Source organism: Podarcis pityusensis (assembly GCF_964106645.2).
Source record: "Podarcis pityusensis genome assembly, chromosome: 8".
In the NCBI taxonomy this organism is placed as follows: domain Eukaryota; kingdom Metazoa; phylum Chordata; class Lepidosauria; order Squamata; family Lacertidae; genus Podarcis; species Podarcis pityusensis.
In genome coordinates this window covers 65,006,318-65,029,730 of record NC_138033.1, presented here as the reverse complement: position 1 = coordinate 65,029,730, position 23,413 = coordinate 65,006,318, and the positions used below count along the sequence as shown (strand labels likewise).

Genomic DNA, 23,413 nt, shown 5'->3' with positions numbered 1-23,413 from the left:
AGCTGATTTGTGGTTAGTAGACAGCAAGCAATCCTTAAAACAACTGATGGGAGATCGACCGACCGATAGATAGAGCCTAGATACGAGTTTATTTTGCTATGCTTTACAAAATGGAACAGGCTATTGGCACCCCCTGCATCACGCCACCTCTCTCTAAAAGCATCCTCAGGTCTCCTCACAAACTCTCGGCCTCTCACATGGAAACAACGGGAGACCCACAAACATTCCTACAGTGGCAGCACAATAAATCTTCCCTTTTACTCAGGATTGCACGTCCCATTTCAAACTGACACACAGGCCAGATTTATTTTTTAAGAGAGATGCTGAACTCTCGAGCTCACAATTTCTGCACCACTTGCAGCCCAGGGATTCACAGTGGAAGGGGCGAGTGAGGAAAGAGCCTCCCCACCCTGGGCTCAGTCACAAATCATCTCCACTCAACGGCGAGGCCTGAAGCTTTGCCAGTAAAAGCCCTAAAACCCCTTTGCCGGCAGGGCTCAGCCAGTATTCACCAAGCTTACAACTGAACTTCACAGCACAGAAGGGTGCTTCAGCCTACCAGAATCAGATGGGTGTCAAGGGGGTCTTCAACTTGAGCCCCACCACCAACACTTGGCTCAGGCAAAAAGAGGGGACCAGGCAGACTTACAGCCCCTTGGGCGCTCACAAGTAATAAGGCTTTTCTGGTGAGGTTTGAGGTCTTGAATTGGCCGCCATTCACTTTCTCCTCCTTCTCGGCCTTGCATCCTCTCTGCCTCACCTACAACTTGACACCAAAGAAGATAGTTGACTTTGATGCCTCAGGTAAAGATACTATGAATAAAATTGCACCCCCCCTCCTCTCAATTTCCTTCCTAATCCATTCGCTGTTGTTCACCCACCTCTGTTCAATGCCAGCAAGCTTTCTTTCACTCTGCTGGTGCAATTGGTGCAAATTGTTCCATTTCAAAGCCACCAGTCTTGGTTCCTCAGACTGGCCTTGCAATGCCTCTGCAGTTTGTCCCTTCAACACACCACAAGAAACAGAAAAAGCAGGTCTCCTCATCCAATCCCTTCTCACAAACAACAACAATGGAGTCCGCCAACAGGAATTCTTCGAAAAAGAAGCAACCATTTCATTTCCAACCACGTGGCAAAGAAAACAACTGTGACAACATTTGTGCGACCGAAATGCTTCCCCAAACCGGAGGTAGCTGGGATCCCTCCAGAATCCTCAAGAGATCTGCTTCTCACCATAAGATACAAAGGCCATGTCTTACCTGAAGAAGCCAGTAGCACCTTCTGTGGAAAGTGGGGATGATTGAAGAATGGACGTAGCAACCATACAGGCACTAAAGACGGGGAGAAAGAAGAGAGAAAAAATCCAGAGTTATAAGAGGGAAACCATGAATCTGCATCGAGCACAGCAGCTCTAACCGCCCCCACTTCCATGGCTGCCTCTTGGCAAATGGAGCCTGGTGACTTTCTGCCTCTGAACTGAGACATAGACTTTTCCTGCAAAGCAGTGTGTGCATTTCTGGGGAAAGGGCATATAGGGCAGAGTCCTCACTCAGGTGAAAGGTCACCAGCTCCCTCTCAGCTTTCCAAACATTCCTTCCTGGTGCACACCGGTTGCGCCAGCGAAGAGGAAGAAAGGCTCACAGATCTACAGGGCAATATTATGTACGCTTCCATTTCAGAAGGAGCCGCATTGGCTCCAAAATTGCATGGGAAGAAGAGAAGGGAAAAGGTGCCAAACTGATCTGGATTTCAAGTTATTACCACTGGAGCCTTTTTTTTAATACTGCCTCAGCAAGCAAGTTTAGCACCCTTCAGTGCCAAAGCATTTTAAAATATTAACGCTATTAAGAGCTATATGCACTGTAAATATTTTAAAACGAGCTGCTCTGTGTAAATATTAGCAGCACCCGGATGCCATAAAGCAGAGGATTAAGATAAAGCAGGTCTCGGATAAAGCAGAAACTTTTGCTTCCTGCCTCTCTGCTTCTGAAATAAATACCAAAACTAAATAAGTTATGAGATGCCACTTCTCCTTCTGAAGATATTAACTCCCCCACCCGAGTTATTTCTGGATTTCTTAAGGAGTTTTCCCAACGGCACAAAATGCCATTCAGGAATCATCCCAGGAGCTGGTGATAGCCAGAGGTCTCTTCCATCAGCTCTGGAGGGAGAGATTATTTGTGTCTGTTTTTATGAGGGCTGAGTTCTTTGGATTCCTCTGAATATTTCTGCAGTCTGCAGGCTAGCACTGGATCTTTGGGACCCTCGTCTACAAAAGAAGGCAGATGTGCTTTTTGAAGGTGGAGTGGATCTGAATTCACGTTGTCCTTTGTAGCTGGCTTAACTGTTTGCCGTGTACTACATATGTTTCCAACATGGTGCCCTCCATGTTTTATGGACTATAACTCCCATCCATCCCAGCCATGCTGGCTGGGGCTGATGGGAGTTGTAGTCCAAAGTATCTGGCAAGTACCAGGTTAAAAAAGGACGATGTACCCCATTCCAGAAAGGCACCTCTTCAAGCACTGTCTAAGCACACGGAGGTGAATCGTTCTTATGTATCACAAACATTTCACTGCACATCTCCTTCTGGCAACTCTTGCAGCCAAGCTGGTGCCAAACGTATTGCTCTGTTTTCCTTTGGACAGCATTAGTGAGGCCTAGAGGGGGGTTTTGTCATCTGGACAGCCCAGGACCTCCATACACACTACTCAGGCTTACAGCTCGAGGAAGTCACCCCCCTCGGAGGTGCACTCCATTCTATCTCGAGACAAACGGATGCCAACTACAACAGAATATATATCATTGGGTGGCATTCAGCTAAGTTTTACTTACAGTAGACCTATAGAAATTAATGAACTCGACTTCCTCCATTTCAGCGGGTCAACTGTGAGTAAAGCTTACCTAAAGAACCATCTGTTATCTGCAACTTGCTTAGCTGCACTTCAACTTGACCATCAAGTTGCTTTCTGCATTATCAACAACAACAACACCATCAATACCACGTACCGGCAGCTCCCAGGGCATATTACAACAATGGAAATTGCAAACAGTTAGAACAGATTACAACCACAGCAATGGAATGGGCCTTGAAAACACACATCACAGGTGCCAAAGTCAGGATAAAGAGGTGCATCTTCAGAATATGCTGGAAGCTGCATAGTGAAGAAGCAAGGTGTCCCTCTGTGGGGAGGGAGTCCCAGATGCCTCCACAGAGAAGTCCCTCATCCAGGCTATAATTCCCAACACTTCTGCGGGTGGTGAAACTACCAAGAGGGCCCTGAGAGGGTCTGTAGGGAAGAAGGCAGCATTTCTGATATTTCATGCATCTGATGATAACATTCTCAACCCTGCTGCCTGTTTGGGACACATATCTGTACCTGTGGCCTTTCACACTGGCAGAGAAAATCACGGATATCCATCATGCCCTGACTTTATTGTCAGCTACCAGCTGCCTTGCCTTTGTGCACTGCCTTGTCTCTATGCTATGCCTTCCCGCTGCCGTAGGGCTCTCCTGGAAATCACCCTGCAGTCACTAACCCTGTTTCTGGGTGATATTCTCCTTCCCATTTATTTTTCCCTGATAGCAGCAGGTTCAGAATCCAATATGCAGAAATGTCAAAAAAGAAAAGAAAGAAGGTTTGAAATACTGGCACCTTTCTGCATAACAGGATCAAGTGAGAATGGGCAAGCATAGAGATGTATGCAACATACAGAACATACAAAGCATTATCAGAGATTGGATTTGGGATACTCACAAACCCTAGCCCTAACCTCAACAGTGGTTGTGCTTGCACAGAACCCCCGCACGATGATGCTTGGCTTGCACGCTTCCCCTTCCCTACCTCTGCCACAAGACAGAGTTCAGAAGCTTCCGCTTCCATTTTTGACCTCATGACATCTGAACACAAACAAACCGCAGCTAAACGTCACAATGGTTTGTTGAGACTAACCAGCTTCAGTCTGAGGGTTACAAACCTGGTTTGTTTCAAGAAAGACTAACCACCGTTTAGAGTGTAATGCTAAACTGTGGTTCCTCAGGAATGGAAACAAGCTTATTGACCTCCTCTGAGCAGCTGTGCCAGCTGTGGACCCAAGGGTTGCCCTTGCATGGCTTAGCATCATGTGGAAATACAGCTAGTGCCTTGAAGACCTATATCAAGAGGTACAAGGGCCAGCATCGTCTCCTGACTCCACATGTTTGGCTAAGGAAGCGTCTGTGGGAGAAGTGTGTGCAGATCTCTATGAAGTGGAGGGCTTGAGGTTGGACTAGGACCCCAAAAGCTCCTGGGAGTGTACAGACTGCGGAGTGCCCTCCTATGTGAGCTGACACTGGAGATGACAGTGATTAAGAAGGAATCTGTGGCCCAAGCCAGATCTTGGAGCACCACACCATCAACAGAGTCTGCAGCAGAAGACAAAGGTTCTGTTGGGCTCTGCTGCTTGTTGGAGCAACTTGGGGCGGCCTTTGAGCTGTCCTTGGTCCTGGCTGGTTTTCACTGTGTCCTGGCTATTTCTCAAGCCTGCACATCCCAAGTGTTATGCCACTTGCTCATACTTCTGGTTTCCACCACCAGTGGATGGCTTCATGCTTCTTCCCACGGTTGCCTTGGTCTTGCCCAGCACCCCACAAACCATACCCCGTCAGAACAGGATAAGAACCAAAAGCCTTAAACTCAATTGTTCATCCTCTCCTTGCCTTCATTTACAATCCTTGTGCCCGTGCACACAGACCCATATATCTTCCTTGATGCTGGAATCTGAGCTATTTCATCCCCACATATTTGCCTCCACCAGTTCAGATGTATAATTCTTCAGCACCAAAGATCCTTTTCGCAATGGAAAAGAAGAAGTATATCTTTTTTTTGAAAACAATAAGAGCATTTCCTGGCTTTACATCATTAGCTGGGCCCATAACGGGATTAGTGGGAGGGGGGAAATGTCAATTCAGGTGAGTCATTAAAAAGGACATGCTTTATCAGGGAGCACACTCAGAGGAAATGCCTCCTTTTGCCACCCAAGATAATCACTCACAAGGTTGGCTTGAATTAAGAAGGATTTTCAAGGCCGCCAGCTTCTGTCACGGAGTTATTTTTATGAACACAAAATGCCAGCGCTTAATAATATTTCCAAAACATGTCTAGGGGAAAAACATTGACACCCCCTGCTGAAAATAAGACTAAGAAGGGAGGGAGCAGATAATGTTAGCCAAAGGAAAGTGTAGCACGTTAATCCCACTATTGAAAGGGGGAAGGAAGTGAATTCAGCTTATCACATAGCAGGCAGAAGGGGGGGGGGGGCATTGCAGGTTTTCACCTGCAGGCTCTGAAACTGGTCAGACTAATAGTCTTGTACGTTATGTGGGACCTCAGAGCTACAAAGGAGAATAAGGGTGTGCAACACCAGCCCCTGTAACTGGCTGGCAGCATGCCTCTGGGCTGTCCAGGGCGTGATCTTCCTTGGTCAACACAGCAGTAACCCTTTGGCTGGTGCATAGCCAGCTCTAACCTTCCCTATAGTAGGGATGCAGGTGGCACTGTGGTCTAAACCACTGAGCCTCTTGGGCTTGCCGATCAGAAGGTCAGCAGTTCAAATCCCTGCAATGGGGTGAGCTCCCATTGCTCTGTCCCAGCTCCTGCCAACCTAGCAGTTTGAAAGCACACCCAAAAGTGCAAGTAGATAAATAGATACCGCTCCGGCAGGAAGGTAAACGGTGTTTCCATGCGCTGCTCTGGTTTTGGAGCCAGAAGAGGCTTAGTTATGCTGGCCACTTGACCCGGAAAGACTGTCTGCAGACAAATGCCAGCTTCCTCAGCGAGATGAGTGCCACAACCCCAGAGTTGTCTGTGACTGGACTTAACTGTCAGGGGTCCTTTACCTTTAACCTTCCCTATAGAGCTCAAAATTCCAATAGAGCACGGGTAGCTCACCTCTGGCCTTCTGGATAATGTTGGTCTGTAACTCCCAACTCCCTTGACTAATGGCCATGCTGTCTGGGGCAGATGGGAATTGCAGCCATTAATATGCTACCTGCCCTGGCTCCCACTTGTGGACTCAATTGGCTCCCACGCTTGGACTCAATTATTGCCAAAAGCTTTATTCTAGAGTTCATTACAATCTCCAAACATAGATCAGGTGACAAGGTGTGTGAGTCACGTGGTCGCAACAGAGCTCTGGCGTTCATGGCTAGGTGTCAGCTTTGTCCCAACACTTGGCATGCCCCCCAAGCTACCCTTTCGAACAGGAGAGGGGGCACAGTCATTCCCCTGTGTCCCACCCCAAGCCACAGGACTGGGCAAGCAACTCTTCTCTGCTCATGCTGGCACAAAGGGTGGTGCATCCTTGGAGATGGAGGTGGCCTTGAAGCTGTCTGTTCATTGTCTGACCGAGGATCCAACACCTCCCTTCAGCTTGGGAGTGTCAGGTGGGCCAAGACAAGTGGCTCTCCCTTGACGCTTGTGACACCTGATGCTACCGAGGCAAGGATTTCTCCCGACAGCCTGCTCAGACTCTCCTCAGCATCCAGCTCAACACTGTCTAAGCTACTGGGCTTAGGTTCCACACTGCTACCCCATTCCTCCTCTGCGTCTGACCTGCCTGGCCAAGATGTCTCCTTGTGACTCATGGCCCAACCCCTGATGTAGAGAAGATACAGTCATGGATCCCAGGGAACTTGCACCGCCAACAGGCATCCCAGGCCTGAAGTTGGGCTGTGATGTCCTTTGAAGTTTCCCTTCCTAGGATTCTTTGAAATGGGTGATGGGACCTGTGGTCCTTCTCCAGCTGTTGTTCAGCACCAACCTCAAGAAGCCAGCAATGCTAATGGTCAAGGATGATGGGAGTTGGGAGTCCAGCAATGTCTGAAGAGCCAATTTACAGAGGAACAGTCTATCAGTGGCTACAAGGCATGATGCACTTTGATGATCAGTTTGAAGGTGACCCGGAAACTACAACTAATCCAGAATGTGGCAGCTAGACTGGTGACTGGGAGCGGCTGCCGAGACCACATAACACTGGTCTTGAAAGACCTACACTGGCTCCCAGTATGTTTCTTAGCACAATTCAAAGTGTTGGTGCTGACCTTTAAAGCCCTAAATGGCCTTGGTCCAGTATATCTGAAGGAGCGTCTCCATCCCCATCATTCTGCCCGAACACTGAGGTCCAGCTCCGAGGGCCTTCTGCCGGTTCCCTCACTGTGAGAAGCCAAGTTACAGGGAATCAGGCAGAAGGCCTTCTCAGTAGTGGCACCCGCCCAGTGGAACGCCCTCCCACCAGATGTCAAAGAAAACAACAACTACCAGACTTTTAGAAGACATCTGAAGGCAGCCCTCTTTAGGGAAGCTTTTAATGTTCGATGCATTACTGTATTTTAATATTTTGTTGGAAGCCGCCCAGAGTGGCTGGGGAAGCCCAGCCAGATGGGCGGGGTATAAATAATAAATGATGATGATGATGCTTTGCCTGCACACTTGGAGGCAGTAATGCTCCTGAATACCAGTTGCTGGAAGACGTGGGGCGGCTCTTGTGTTCGAGTCCTGCTTGTGGGTTTCCCATAGGCATCTGGTTGGCTACTGTGAGGACAGGATGCTGTTCTGGGTGGGCCTCTTTTGGCCTGATCCAGCAAAAAGTTGTCCTTATGCTCTGACATTGGACCCCTCCCCTCGGACTTTACGATGTTCATTTTGTCTGTTCTTACAAATTATCCGGCGAGCAATATTCTGGGTTGTCTCAACCGGGCTCCTGCAAAGCTGTCGCCCGCATTCTGAGGCTGTGGCTAGTACAAGTCGTAGATCAGACCAGCCGATTAAAATCCCATTTGTCCCCTGACTGAGAGCGGAGAGCATGGAACTCGTTAACCAAGAGAGAATTGCTCCAAAATTAATTTTAACTAAATGGATTCCAATCTGATTCTGCCTCAGGTGCAAGGAGGATGGAGAACGGCTGGGCATTGGGCTAATGGGGGTGGTGGGGGTGGAACTGAGCTTTGTAGTAGACAAATGGCGCCCCATCCCTGAAGCTGCAGAAGTGACTAGCAGGCAAAAGGCTCTCTTCAGGAGCCAAAAATCTCTGGATGGCGCTACGGCCCTGGATCCTTTTCCCCTACCACAGTCCAAAGCTAGCAAAATATGCTTGCCCTATAAGCTTGCTCAAGGGTAGGGGCAGCTTGCAGGCTCCCTAGGGACTCCAGATACACCCAGCCTTCCTATGAAATGCAGGCAGCCCAGGCTGCTCTGCTCCTGGAACTTCCAAACAAACACTGTTGGAGGAGAAGGATGAGGACCAGCTGCAGAGGAAACAAATCTTAATAAATCCAATTGCTGGAATGAAGACGACATGAGTGAAGACTGTAATAAAAATTAAATGCATTTCCAGATAAAAAGACATAAAAATAATGTTGAAGACATAAATTTGTGAAAAGGAAAATATACATCTATATATCTATATCTATAGTGGGTGGATGGCTTCCTTTTTTTGGAGGGGCAGGAAGCAGGGTTTCCGAGATTAATAATATATTAAAGGGCTATAAAGTGAAATAACAGCTAAAAAATTGATAACATGCTACAATTGGATTGAAGGGAACCAGGAAGCATGTGTGGTGGTGATTTGGGGGTGGGGCTGGATTTAATTGGCAAGAGGCTCAAAGCGATGTTCTGGGGAAAGATGGGTTGGAAGGAGAGAGATATTCTATGGAAATGACAGCCCCAGAGGGTAGGAAGTGGAGTTTTTGTTTTAATGGATCTTTTGCTTCTACACGGCTCCTAGGACGTGAACTGGGGCATAACATCCTCAACAAGATGCTCTCAATTCTCACAGTCGGGCACAGCCATTAATGGTGTCTCCCCGGCCTATGGTGATAATGCACACTTCCCTCTCTCTTGTTGCAGGTGAGTCTCACTTGGATTCCCTGTTAACCTGCCGGCATCAGCAGCTTCCTTGGGGGACTTTGAAGGGCAAAGTCTGAACTCAGCCTGATCTTCCAGGTTGGAAGGCAGAAAAGCTTCCTGGAGGAATTTCACTAGTTGTGGCTTCCTGCTTTCAACACCCCCCCCCCCAAGTCTTCATGCTTTGTCAGTGCAGGCAAGCATTATGATCAGCGGAGCAGAGCAACTACCCTATGAGAAAAGGTTACAATGCTCGGTGCTTGTTAGTATGGGGGAGGCAAACGGCTGCTGTGCATAATGTTCTGCACAGTGTGGAGAAAGTGGAAAGAGACAAGCTTTCCTCCCTCTCTCATAACACTTATCATAGAATTGTAGAGTTGGAAGGGACCCCAAGGGCCATTTAGTCTGAACCCAGGCAATGCGGGAATCACAGCTAAAGAATCCCTGGCAGGTGGCCATCCAACCTCTGCTTAAAAGCCTAGAGTCGACCACCTTCCAAGGGAGTCCGCTCCACTGTCAAATAGCTCTTACCCTCAGAAAGTGCCTCCTAATGTTTAGAACTCAAGGACATCCAAGAAGACAAGCACAAGGCAGCCACATGGACTGGGTTGCATGGCTGAGTCTTCCCCACCCAACAGACTTTCCTGACTTAACTACCAGAAATATCTACGTCAGAAAGCCACGTGGGGGTGCTGGTGAGATGTGTCGCAGTGTGCAGGTATGCAAAGGTTGCCAGGTGATGGTGGTGGTGGACAACTTTCCATTCTTGACTGAACATTGCACCGAAAACCAGAAAAGAGCCCCAACTTGTTTCCACCTGTTTTCAGCGACAAGTCAGAGAGGATGCCTTGAGTTTGTTCTCCTGAATGGAAGTCGTAGCTTTTAGCTGCGTTGCTTTTTATGACAGCCCCATTAATGCTAAACGAGTTTATTCTGATCAGTTTATCGCAATGGATTAATGATAGGGAGATGAAAGCCTTCCTCTGTTTACAGCAGGCGCTCTTGAAAAATCGGATTTCCAGCCCTTCCAAATGAATTGCTGAGGGCCCTCAGCATCACTGTCTTTGCATTGGGTGGACATCCAAAGGGTTCTCCGGAAGCATCTTCCAAGAGGTGGAAGGTATGACCCATTGGGAGATTCACATAAGGAAATAGAGCCCTGCAGCTGAATCAGGATTTTTAAGCAGAGATTTGATGGCCATCTGTCACTGATTCTTTAGCTGTGATTCCTGCACCGTAGGGGGTTGAAGAAGAAAAAGAAGAAGAGTTTGGATTTGATATCCCGCTTTATCACTACCCGAAGGAGTCTCAAAGCGGCTAACATTCTCCTTTCCCTTCCTCCCCCACAACAAACACTCTGTGAGGTGAGTGGGGCTGAGAGACTTCAGAGAAGTGTGACTAGCCCAAGGTCACCCAGCAGCTGCATGTGGAGGAGCGGGGAATCGAACCCGGTTCACCAGATTACGAGTCCACCGCTCTTAACCACTACACCACACTGGTCCATACATGATCCTTTGGGGTCCCTCCCAATTCTACAATTCTATGATTCTATGAACCCTAAAAGGCAGCAAAGTGAAGTAGGCGGAGGAATTTGAGACAGCAGGAAAAGAACAATGCAAAGGAAAGCAGGATATGTATTTTTGTGTTTGCCAACTGGTATAATAAAATGAAGTATAACATTATAGCATTCTATTGATTGCTACATTTAAGATGGCAAAGGCCCACCCCATTTTCACGCTGGATTGCTAATGACCATTACCATCTCCTAAAATTCCTCAACAGAGTCTCCAGGTGGTGGTGGAGTGGTGGTGGTGGATTAGCATCAGCCCATGAAAAGATCCTGCTTCAGGGCAAACACAGGCAAAACCATTAAGCACAGACATTATAGGGCTAATGGGACCAGGAACCTGATTGCATCTAAGGCACAGCTTTCTGGGTCTCTAGGTTCCTGACTTTAGAAGCATCCCCAATTGGGCAGTGGGGAGAGGGACAAGGAAGAGAGGAGTAAGAGTAAGAGTAAGGGAATAATAGGTTTCTGCTGACAATGTTGGATTGGGACCAAACAGGATCACCATTAAGCTGCAGAAGGTATCAAAATCTGGGCATTTCATGGGAAGCCAACAAGAATCTCTCAGGAGGTTGTGTACATCTCCATCACCTTCTACCTGAGCATGGGCACAACTGCATGTCTCCAGAGATGGCAGGATAAGAACATAGGAAACTAACTTCTATTGAGCTGGATCCTTGGCCCATCTTAGTGTTGTCCACAATGACTGACAGTGGCTCTCAAGGGTTTCAAGCAGAGTCTATCCCAGCCCAACCTGGAGATGCCAGGAATTGAACTTGGAATCTTCTGCATGCAGGCAGATGCTCTACCGCTGAGCTACAGTCTTCTCTTAGCCTCTCTGACCTCCTTTGGCAGCCTGGGAGCCGCTACAGATCTGCCCTCGCCCAGCCCAGGCTCCTTCTTCCCTCCCCAACAAAGAAGGCCCCTTCCTTCCCTTCAATCAATCCCCCGCGCAGGCAGGAGCGGAGCAGGCACCCGGGCAGCCCTTCCTCTAATTAGAAAATCAATGCCTATTTGCTTGTGTGAAGCCTCCTGGCAAGGCTCCTGCTTACCATAATTTAATATTTCAATCAGCTCTCTCGCGCTCCCTTTTTGTTGATTTCTGTTTCACCAACGCCAGCAAAGTGGCCCAGCCCCTCTGCGATGGGGTGGAAATGCGTGCCGCTCCCTGAAGAGGATTTAATTATTCTCACAGTGGATTCCATCTCCGCTGGCCCCACGGCGCTTGCGTGTGCCAGCCTCCCTCCAGGGCAAACTCTCAAAGAGACCAACTTCAAAGGACGTTAAAGAGCCACCTCTGAGAACGGGGACGTGTCCGCCATGCACCGCACTCCCTTTTTGCACGTCCCCATTGGTGTGTGGGTGTGGGTGTGTGTCCATATCCTCCAGAGACACCTTCATTGCTTTATCTCAGACTGAGGCTGCGATATCCCAAGCATAAGTTATTTGGGAAGCCAAGTCTTAGAGAAATCCACAGAAAGTGCTGCAGAGTGTGATTCATGGAGCTTAAGAGATTCCACCCACCTCTTGATTCTCAGACCCCTCAAATGCAAACTTACAAATGCATTTCTTAACATTCTCTGCCTTATCTGCCAGCAAGGGAATCCCCCATTGCCATCCCAGCTGTCTGTTTTAAGCAGAAGATCGACCTTAACAACAGATCAGTCTCTGCAAAGAACTTCTGTGTGGCTTTTTTTTGCCTAAGGGTGGAGGCAGATCTGGGGAACAGCTGGGTTTTTATATTTTAAAAGCTATTCAGCTCCTTCGGAAGGCGATGGACTCTCCTTCGCTGGAGGTTTGTAAGCTGCAGTTGGGTGGCCATCTGTCAGGGGTTCTTCAGATGTGATTCCTGCATTGCTGGGGGGTTGGAATGGATGGACCTTGAGGGTCTCTTCTAACTCTACAGATAGATGATTCTGTGAAAATGGAAGGCTCAACCACTGTGTGTTTCTTTTTCCAATCAGTCTTTGGGGCAACCTGAAACCTGCATGTCACTTAGCGGACGGCTTGGGTCCTGCTTGTGGGTTTCCCAGAAGAGGCATTGGGTCAGCCACTGTGGGTACAGGATGCCACTGGCTTGATCCAGCAGAGTCTTTCTATGTTCTTATACTGAATATACTGCCTTGGCCCATCTAAGTGAGTACTATTCTCTACATGGATTGGGACCTTCTGCATGCAAAGCTGCAGCCCTTCCTGAGAGCAAGAAGCAGCAACACAATAGTAATAATAATAATAATAATAATAATAATAATAATAATAATAATTTATTTATACCCTGCCCATCTGGCTGGGTTTCCCCAGCCACTCTGGGCGGCTTCCAACAGAATATTAAAATACAATAGTTTATTCAACATTAAAAGCTTCCCTAAACAGGGCTGCCTTCAGATGTCTTCTAAAGGTTTGGTAGTTATTTTTCTCTTTGACATCTGGTGGGAGGGCGTTCCACAGGGAGGGTGCCACTACCGAGAAGACCCTCTGCCTGGTTCCCTGTAACTTGGCTTCTCGCAGTGAGGGAACCGCTAGAAGGCCCTCGGTGCTGGATCTCAGTGTCTGGGCAGAACGATGGGGGTGGAGACGCTCCTTCAGGTATACTGGACCAAGGCCGTTTAGGGCTTTAAAGATCAGCACCAACACTTTGAATTGTGCTCGGAAACATATGGGGAGCCAGTGGAGATCTTTCAAGACCAGTGTTATGTGGTTCCGGCGGCCACTCCCAGTCACCAGTCTAGCTGCCGCATTCTGGATTAGTTGTAGTTTCTGGGTCACCTTCAAAGGTAGCCCCACATAGAGCGCATTGCAGTAGTCCAAGCGAGAGATATCTAGAGCATGCACCACTCTGGCGAGACAGTCCGCGGGCAGGTAGGGTCTCAGCCTGCGTACACAATGTGAACACCACAAGTATAAAATGCAATATCCTTGGCATTCAAGGTTTTGCATGCAGGTTTCTCACTGGGGCATCTGGTCGGCCACTGTGAGAACAGGATGCTGGACTAGATGGGCCATTGGCTTGATCCAGCTGGCTCTTCTTGTGTTCTTACATATAATGAATTGCAGTAGATCCTCATGACAATATCCCTCTGTGGGTTGCTTTTTAATAGACCAGCATGGCATTAAAAAAAATGCACTAAAAGTTATCCTTAAACTTCCAGGCTGTTGCAATAAGAAGGGGCCACTCTGCCCCTAAATCTCCCCCCCCCCCCGGAAAGAATAGGACTTGCAGTCAGCCTCCATAAGTTGCTTGAGCCCTAACACAGCTGATGGCTTTTAATACTCTTGCATTTCCTACAAAATTATGCATCTGTTGTCCTTCTAAGAGTGCCTGCCACCCATTTGATGTACAGTATTGTCTTCCTTGGCTAATCTTCCATCCAAGGAAGCAGAGGGCAAGGGGAAGGAGGGGGAGCTGCTCCTGCAAAGGCCAGAGCCACTATCAAGGGGCTTCTTTCAAGCGCATCCGTCATGTTGGACAAAAGCCCTGGAAGCTCTCCTGCTCTGTGCCCATTCCTGGCAGGAGTCAAGCTACACAGCCAGGGCTACTGGGAGCCAGGGATAAGCGCTCCCCATTAGCCAGCCTTAGCCTGCTCACCTCTCCTTCGCCACGGGGAGCCAGCGAGTCATTTATAAATGCACAGAACAAAGACTGCCCTTCCGGCAGGGATGAGGCCTTTCACCTCCAGGTCTAGTCTTTCACATCTTGCTTGGCTGGAAGCTTCTCCCAGGGCAGCATGTTGTCATTCACAGGTCAGACCACAGGCCGTGTGTGTGTGTGTGCATGTGTGTGTGTAAGGACATCATGCTAGGAGCCATTCTCAAAGCAACCTCTCCAGAGGAGCAGCTCTACACATCTGTGGTGTTAATGGAGAAATCTGAAGGCTCCCTTGGACAAAAAAAAAAGGACACCAGCCAGGAATACCAGAGCAAAACAGCAGCCAGTAGGCTTGGTCTTTATTGAAGACTGTCACGACAGGATTCCCACCTGCCACAAGGTGGAACAAGATGGAAGCCCCGAACAAAAGAGCACCCAAACTTTTATTAGCTGCTAATCCCCATGTTACACCCCCCCAAACTACATCACTCATACATCATGAAAGGGGAGGTCTGGTGGCAGTAATCTGAGCATCCTGGACCCTGCCCCATGGTTCCCCTTGCCCTCAACCAAACACCCATGAAGTCTAACAAAAAAGATATTTACATTTCCCTGTTTCCCAGCCAAGTTAATCACACCCTTTTGTCTTCATCTGGGTTTGTTATTTCTGGAATGGCTACCTGTCTGGCACTCAGGTATCAGGATGCCAGGAATTATCACTCAGGCAGAGGGGCTGCTGAGTAGCTGAGCTCACATGTCTATATGAATTTCTGAAGTTTTCCCAGTGAGCCATTACATAGAGACACTTATCAATCAATTGTTACATTTGGTATCGTGCAGCAAAGGCCCTTTGAATAGATAGGAAGAAACTGTGATGAAGTGTTTTGTGGGGACAAATCACAAAAGTCACAAAAGTGATTGTGCTGGTTTTGGTAGTGGGCTGCATGTGCATGATATCTGCTGGAGGGGCAACCCCCCCCAACCTATACATAAATTCCTGCAACAGTGGCAGCAAAAACAACCAGGCATCCTGGAGCACTTTACAGGTTACCAAATGGATTGGGGCAAGAAGAACTCTGGTTTGACACATGCAGATGGACACTCTGATGCCACCAGCATCTTCTGAGCAGCTTAGGAGAAAGAGAGAAAGCCCACTCCTCCATAATTCAATCACTGCTCCTCACCCCCTGCATCAGGCAGGCCCTCTCCAGCCACCCTATGGTTGGAGATGGAAGGAGAAACAGCAAGGACCCTTTCCATTTTTTATTGCAAAGGCCACCTTCCGCTTTTCAATCAACATCCAAATAAATCCAAAACAAAGAAGACCCACTTCCGCAAGACCAACAGGGAATACTTCAAAAGGTGCAACACAAGGAAGAGCCCTGTAGCAGATGAAGGCCAGCATTCTGTTCTCTCCATGGCCTATCACAGGAATAGGCAAACTTGGCCCTCCAGATGTGTTGGGACTACAACTCCCATCATCCCTGACCACTGGTCCTGTTGGCTAGGGATGATGGGAGTTGTAGTCCCAAAACATCTGGAGGGCCAAGTTTGCCTATGCCTGGCCTATCAGATGCTTCTTCTAGGAAACCCTCAAGCAAGATCTGAGTACAAGATCACTTCCCCCTCCTGCAGTTTCCAGAAACTGGTATTCAGTAGTGTTTACTGCCTCCAACTGCAGAGGCAGAGCATAGCTAGCAGCCATTGATAGCAGGAGGAACTACTTGCATGGAGAAGGCAGCTATCTATCCCTTTTCAAGATACTTGATCTGCTCTATCCTTTCCTTAAACCCCATGCCCTCCAGATGTTTGGGCAACAGATAGGTATGGGTGAATTGGCTAGTTCTGGCTTGTCTAAGTTTTGTTCCATTCCCACATCTATCTATCTATCTATCTATCTATCTATCTATTGGAAATCCTCCAGAAAATCCTCCTGCCCATCAGCATGCCATAATAATACACACATTTTGTATGCAATTCTGCCTGGATTTTTGCAAGCCTGCCTAGATTTTTGCAAGCCATTTGTGAATTTCTGTAATATTTTCACAAATATATGCACTTCATGCGCCCTTTCCCCACAATATATGCATTTTTCTGGGCATTGCTTATTGCTGTTGCAGAACTACAGTGCTGAATTCAAAGATGTGCAAAGTTTGAAGGAAAGCTGTGCGTCCGGTGGAAGTTTTTGTTCGAAGCATCTGGAGGGAACCAGGTGGAGGAAGGCTAATCTACTCTCTCTCCTTTGCCAAGATACTCTACCCATTCTCAGGAGAACGTCACATGATCGCTGAGAGATAGGGACCACCTTCCTGTAGCCAGGAATTTCCTGGGTGCCCAGCAGAGGGAGTCAGCATGAGGAAGAAGCCAGATGAGGGCAAATGAGGGCAGGGACAGTGAGGGCAAAAGCAGGAGGAAGGTGGTGCAAAGAAGCAGTAGCAGCCGGCCGAGAGAACCATAGCAGCGTAAATCTTTGGCGAAGTGAGCATCCCATCCTGTCTTCAGCAGTAATTAGCTTGGCTGTGTCAAAGATGCTAATTTTGAAGCAAATTTCAAAATTAGCAAACATTTGGCATAGGCTGATGAGGCCTTCAAAAGCGCTGGCAATTCTCCTCCAAATGTCAGCACACTCCGGGCTCCATTTGGAGCATTCCAAGACTGCTTTCTCCTTGACAGTCCTCTCTTCCTGGGTGGCCTCCTTTGCAAGGCACAATGCCATGCTGTTTGGAGGGGGGGGCACATGTCCCGCCACTGTCACAAGGGCTTTCTCTCTCTCCCTCCCCTTCCCTTTGCAACAGGAGGGAGGGAAACCTCACTTCCTCCTCCTTTTTAATGCACTTTTTAAAAGGAGTTCTTAAAATGAATTCTTGCTTAAAACATGCAAAGGGAGTTTCATTAGCTTGATTTTTTTTTTTTAATTGAAGAGGTTAAAAAAAACAAAACAAAAAAGACCCCCCCCCCAACAACAACGAACAACAGAGAGAGAGAGAGGTTTGTGTATCTGTGGCTCTGTTAATGCTCTGCTGGGCTGGCTGCCAAGGCATTAAGTGAAATCGAATTCCTAAAACTAGCTTTAATCAGCAGATTTTTATGGTTAGAATTACTCTCTCCTCTAGAAAGCTTGCCAAGGTTAATTCTGTCCTGAGCATGCAGAATTAATGGGCTGGACAGAGACGGGTGGAATTCCATGCGCGCGAGCACACACCCACACACACACACACACACACACACACCCCGACCCATGATTTTCTTTTAACTTGACAAAAATAAAAGAAAAATTTCACAACAGAGAAAAGAGCAGCAGCCTTTCTGAGGGGGAGGCAAGAGGGGGGCCTCTTCTCTTTCCAGGGCTTGGCTTGGCAACATCCAGCCGCTAACCCCAGGTAGCCCCATTGACTCTCCAAGCTATAAATAACTCCAAAGCCAGAGAATAGCTGTAGCGCCAGAGTCTGGGCTTCACTCCTTTGCCACTTTCTCCTTGCTCTCCTGCTAGCCTGAAAGGGCCCCGATCCCTTTGACTGAGCCCTCCTTCATGACCTACCCCTAGCCTGCCATAGTCTGGGCCGATTCCCTCCTGCGCATCTGCCACTTGGGGATGTTTTGTGTGCTTTAACGAAATAAACAGATACAACCCCACTCAACCTTGGCCATTGGCCATGCTGGCTGGGGCTGATGGGATGACAGCTACAGGTACCACACATTATGGGTTTTATCTAGTCCTACTCATAGTAGACCCACTGAAATTAATGGACGTGGCTGACTTAGGTTTCTTCATTGCACCTCCTCTCCTCCAAAAGCAGAGCAGACAGAGTGTGTCTTCACCTGCCTTCTAACCGGATGTGATGTGTGGGAGACCATTCAAGAATTCTAGAGCTGCCACTGAAACAGCCTTGCAGCCCCCTCTCCAATATGATTCCTATCCATCAAACAGACCACCAGGAAGAAGGACCTCATTAAATGATCTTAAGAACCAGGCAGGATGGTATGGGGGGTGCGTTTTCTCAGATACGGTATTTGGGTTTCAGGCCATCCATGGCTTTAAATGTCACATCGGCACATTGACTTGGGATTGGGAGATATTTGGCAACCTGTGCAATTGCTTTTGTAATGGCAGGGTCATGCGCAAGCAGCATGCCGCTTCCACAAGCATTCTGGCTGATGCATTTTGCACTACAGTGGTACCTTGGGTTACATACGCTTCAGGTTACATACGCTTCAGGTTACAGACTCCACTAACCCAGAAATAGTACCTCGGGTTAAGAACTTTGCTTCAGGATGAGAACAGAAATTGTGTTCCGGCGGTACGGCAGCAGCGGGAGGCCCCATTAGCTAAAGTGCTTCAGGTTAAGAACAGTTTCAGGTTAAGAATGGACCTCCGGAACGAATTAAGTTCTTAACCCGAGGTACCACTGTACTTGCAACAGTCTTCAAGGGCAGCCCCACATAGAACGCATTGCAGTACTCCAACCTGGAGGTTACCCAAACATGGAAAACCATTGCTGGCTACTCTAACCACTGAGGCCACCTGCTGGAAAAGCACAGGCGCAGTGTGCTAAGGTTCCCAGTCATGTGCACACCTGCTCCTTCAAGGAGAGTGCAACCCTATCTGGAATGGGATGCTTTGCCAACTCCCACGCCCAGGAACCACCCGCCCAAAACACCTACATTTTATTTGTGTCCAGCTTCAGTTTGGCCCACATCCAGCCCAATAACTGCCTCCAGATCCTGATTTGTGTTTTTACAAGCTGAAGAGTTGATCATGCATACAGAGGAGGACCTGGCAAATGGAGCGTTCCGATTATTGGAAGCCCCTTCAGCATGTCCCTCCAGATGTCGTTTCTGGATTCTAACTCCCAGCAGCCAGCCTGGCCAATGACCAGGGAGGATGATGGGAGTTGTAGTCTAGCAGCAATTTTTAGGGGGTGGGGAGAGACATAGGGCAACCACCTCTACTTTCCAGAATTCAGTGTTCAGCTTTCAGATGCCAAGCTAGGATGGAGTTGGCTGTGTGATGCTGGGGCCAGGGTCTCACAATGATTTCAACACAAGAGTGCCCTGCATGCGTGTAAAATGTGAAAAGGGCTATGGAGCAGGTTCATTTGAGCTAGAGATGAGAGCTTGAAATCCACTGGTTTATACTATACAATGAGCGTCGCTCATCATCATCATCATCATCATTTATTATTTATACCCTACCCATCTGGCTGGGTTTCCCCAGCCAGATGGGCGGCTTCCAACAGAATATTAAAATACAATAATCTATTCAACATTAAAAGCTTCCCTAAACAGAGCTGCCTTCAGATGTCTTCTAAAAGTGTGGTGGTTGTTGTTCTCTTTGACATCTGGTGGGAGGATGTTCCACAGGGCGGGTGCCACTACTGAGAAGGTCCTCTGCCTGCTTCCCTGTAACTTGGCTTCTCGCAGCGAGGGAACCGCCAGAAGGTCCTCGGCGCTGGACCTCAGTGTCTGGGCTGGATGATGGGGGTGGAGAAGCTCCTTCAGGTATACAGGGCCGAGACCGTCTAGGGCTTTAAAGGTCAGCACCAACACTTTGAATTGTGCTCGGAAACATACTGGGAGCCAGTGTAAGTCTTTCAAGACCGGTGTTATGTGGTCTCGGCGGCCGCTCCCAGTCACCAGTCTAGCCGCCGCATTCTGGATTAGTTGTAGTTTCCTGGTCACCTTCAAAGGTAGCCCCACATAGAGCGCAAGAACAATCCTATGAGACCCAAAGCAAGCACTGATTTATAGAATCTTAGAATACTGTAGAGTTGGAAGGGATACCAAGAGTCATCTAGTCCAACCCCTCATAATGCGCTGCTAAATATTTCCTGACAGATGGCCGCCCAACCTCTTCTTAAAAACCTCCAATGAAGGAGATGCCACCACCTTCCAAGGGAGTCCGTTCCACTGTCAAACAGCTCTTAACATCCTTCCTAATGTTTAGTTGGAATCTCCTTCCTTGCAGTTTGAATCCATTAGGTCAGGTCCTGCCCTCTGGAGCAGCAGAAAACAAGCTTGCTCTGACTTCCATGTGGCAGCCCTTCAGATAGTTAAAGGTGTCTATGAAGGTTGCTGGTGACCCAACTCCAAAGTCTGCTCACTTTGATCCCTGCGTGATCATCATTGTAAAAACGGGCAGAGAAGAGGATGCAAAGCAGGAGATGAATTTCCCTCTCCCCCCTCCCCACCCACCTGCTGCCCCTCCGCGAAGCCCTCCAAGTTTCTGTGGCTTATTTAAAAATAATACAATAATGCTGAGGTGTTTTCCCTTTAATGAGACCACCTTGGGGGATGTGAACGGGAAAAGCAAAAGAAATCAGAAATTCAAGCTAAGGTTGGACAAGCTTTGAAATCTACTCCCTGCTGAATTGCACCAGTGGAGAGAGAGAAATATATATTTAAATAAAATCTATTTCCTCCACCACCACCATCACCCCCTTCAAAACCCCCCCTGGATTAGGTTTAGTTTTCTCCATATGCAATTCCCCAATTCCCCTAATAAGAAGCTAAATCAATCTTTAGAGAGAACAAATCACATAAAAACCTCTGCTCTAAAAAGTTATATATGCAGATGTGGGTAAATTATGATCCTGGACCCGGTGCGTTCCATAATGCATCTTGTAACACTCTCTGCATTAACAGAATAGTGGGGCGTGGGGGGAGGTAAGTGACTATGGACTTTTGTCCTGATGTCCCTATATTGGGTGCAGAACTTTGGGAACCCTAAAGGTGGAGCTCCAGCTACTGGAGCACAGTCTTAGCATTTGGGTACCGCACACCTGGGCTGTAGGTAAGGAGGCCACACTCTGAGGGATTTATCTTCTCGCTGGTGATCCCTTTCAGAGGGAAGGACCTCTGTATGTCACCCTCCCAGGGTGCCTCTTCCCATCCATTGCCTTCTCCTGAGTTGGAGTCAGGTGTCCGACTCTCACCTTCTTCCCCTTCCTGGTCTTTAAAAAGGCAGTGGTAGTGTAGTGATTAGAGTCGTCTATCAGAAGACCAGGGTTCAGAGCCCAACTCAGCCATGAGTCACCATATCACAGCCTAACCTACCTCACAGGGTTGTTATGAGGATAAAATGGAGAGAGGGAGAACCACAGACACCACCTTGAGATCCTCAGAGGGAAGAAAGTGGTATATAAACATAATGATCGATTAAACAAGATGGTGACGATTGTATTCATTTATACCCTGCCTTGTTCCCAGGCTGGGACTCAAAGGTGGCTTACAGATAAACAAACAAAAATAAGATAACACAGAAAAAAGGTAGAAACATAGAAAATACAGTCATTGAAAAGTAAATGAACACTAATGGAATTAAAACAATAGATAAAAAGATCTATTGGAAAGACATGCAATGACAGCAATATAAAACACCATAGAGCCAGCCCTTTCCTTTATAACAGTCAGTTCCCATAGGTCTGTAGAAACAAGAAAGCCTTCGCCTGCCAGTGGAAGGACAGCAAGGAGGGAGCCAGTCTGGCTTCTCTAGGGAGAGAGTTCCAGAGTCTAGGAGCAGCCCTCTTTTGCGTCTCCACCAAGCGTGCTTTTGAAGGGGGCAGGACCATTGTCCATGCCGGCTAGGGGGAGCTGGGGTCCGATAGCAACGTATTAGGGATCACCATGTCAGCGGTCCCCCTGACCTGTAATAATCAGACATGGGGTGCTCCAGAGGGTTGGGGAGCAAGGTTCAAGGTTTGATCCCCAACATCTGCAGCTACAAGAGGAGCATTTGATAGCAAGTGATGTGGAAAGACCCCTCTCTCTCCTGAGACCCCAGAGAGCCCCTGTCAGTCAAAGGAGAGCATCCCAAGCTCAATGGACCAGTGGTTTGGCTCATTCGACTCAGATCCCTATAGTATCCATCAGTGCTGGAAACAACCTGGCAGACAGTGGTGGCTGGCTCTCCTCTCTCCATAAGAAGTCCTTGGAATGCTGACATGCACCTATTTTGTGCAGCGACATGCTTTGCATAATGATAGGGGGGGGTAGGCTTCTTTCTCCTGACCTAGCTGAGCAGTCTTGGAGTCCCTCTCCAAGCAGTGTCTTATCAGCACATGATCCCCCCCTCTCCCTCAACAGGCAATTTCTTCCTCCCCCCCCCCAAATCTTCCTCTCTCCTTCTGACATCCAATTTCTCATGCCTAACTCCCTTCTCTCCAAAAGGAGGCTAAGAGATAGAAGAATTAACCTGATAGCAGAAAAAGGGAGGGGAGGTTCGGGTTAACCATGCAGGACTGAAATCCCGACTCAAGACGGACTTCCCAATAAATACAGTCGCAGCAACTTCTGAGCGAAAGAAGCTGGTTGGCAACAGGGTTTAAGCAACCGCCACAACCACGAGACAGTGAAATATACTTTGCAAAGATCTGTCAGATCTGGGGGGGGGGGGGGTGAAGGGGAAGGAACTGCCTCCGCAATCAATCCAAAGAGAACAGCCAGGCACTGAGATGAGCGGCAAAGGGAAGGAGCATCACACAGGGGAGGGAAGAGACATCAAGGACCTGCCTCCCGCCCGGTTGAACTGGCCAATTTAGGCGCCACTGTCTTTTCAGCAGGGAAAACCAAATCAGGATGGAAAATGGCAAGGAGGGAGTAGGATTAAGAGGGAGGACAGGGCAGCCTCCCAGCAGTGCAGGGCAGCCCATCACAAGCCCAACCAAGACATCCAAAGATGACAGGTTCTTTTGTGGGCGTAACTGTGTGTGGGGTGGGGGAAAGCTCCCACCCTCCCACCACCCTTACAAAGTGATGCATCCCGCACACAGGCAGTTCATAGGGTCGTGTCCAAGTGGGGGCCATGAGAGATATTTATAAAATGATGCCTGACCTGCAGAGGCTGGGCGGGCATGCATTTTGTTGCTGTCTTTGAGCACTCTGGAACTGAAAGACCCAATGAAACAGATTGACAGGTGCTGACAAAAAGAGCAACCAGGAAGGCCTTGTCTTTTTCTTTTTCTTTTTGCATTTTGACCACCTGAGTCAAGGGCTGACCCTTTGAGGCTTGAGTTTAGCTCAATAGGAACTCACTTCGGGTCTCTGGCAGTTCCTGACACCCACCCTTTTCTGGCTGGCCACTGCGAGAACAGAGTGGGCCCCTGTGGGCCTGATCCAGCAGCCAGACTCTCCTTAGGTTGTCTTCTTACGTTCTAATGGCTAAAGACTTGAATGTGCGGAACAAGGACTTCATGGCCATAAGGACTAGAAACTTATTTTTAGGAGAGAACAGAACAGAATAGAAGAGTTAGAAGGGACCATGAGGACCATCTATTCCAAACCCATCTAACACAGGAATATGTAGCTGTCCCATATGGGGATCAAACTTACAACCCTGGCATTATCAGCACCACACTCTAAGCAACTTAGCTATCCAGAGAG

At 48.2% G+C, this 23,413-nt stretch overlaps 1 protein-coding gene across 3 annotated transcripts in view; it reads right to left on the bottom strand.

Moving 5' to 3' along the window:
• Nucleotides 1-23,413, bottom strand: part of CAMTA1 (calmodulin binding transcription activator 1) — a 713,455-nt gene that overhangs the window by 212,515 nt on the left and 477,527 nt on the right. For all 3 annotated transcript variants that reach the window (XM_081017106.1, XM_081017105.1, XM_081017107.1), the window contains exon 5: nucleotides 1,260-1,331. In XM_081017106.1, the coding sequence (XP_080873232.1) occupies nucleotides 1,260-1,331 (72 nt within the window). The remainder of the gene's footprint in view (nucleotides 1-1,259; nucleotides 1,332-23,413) is intronic.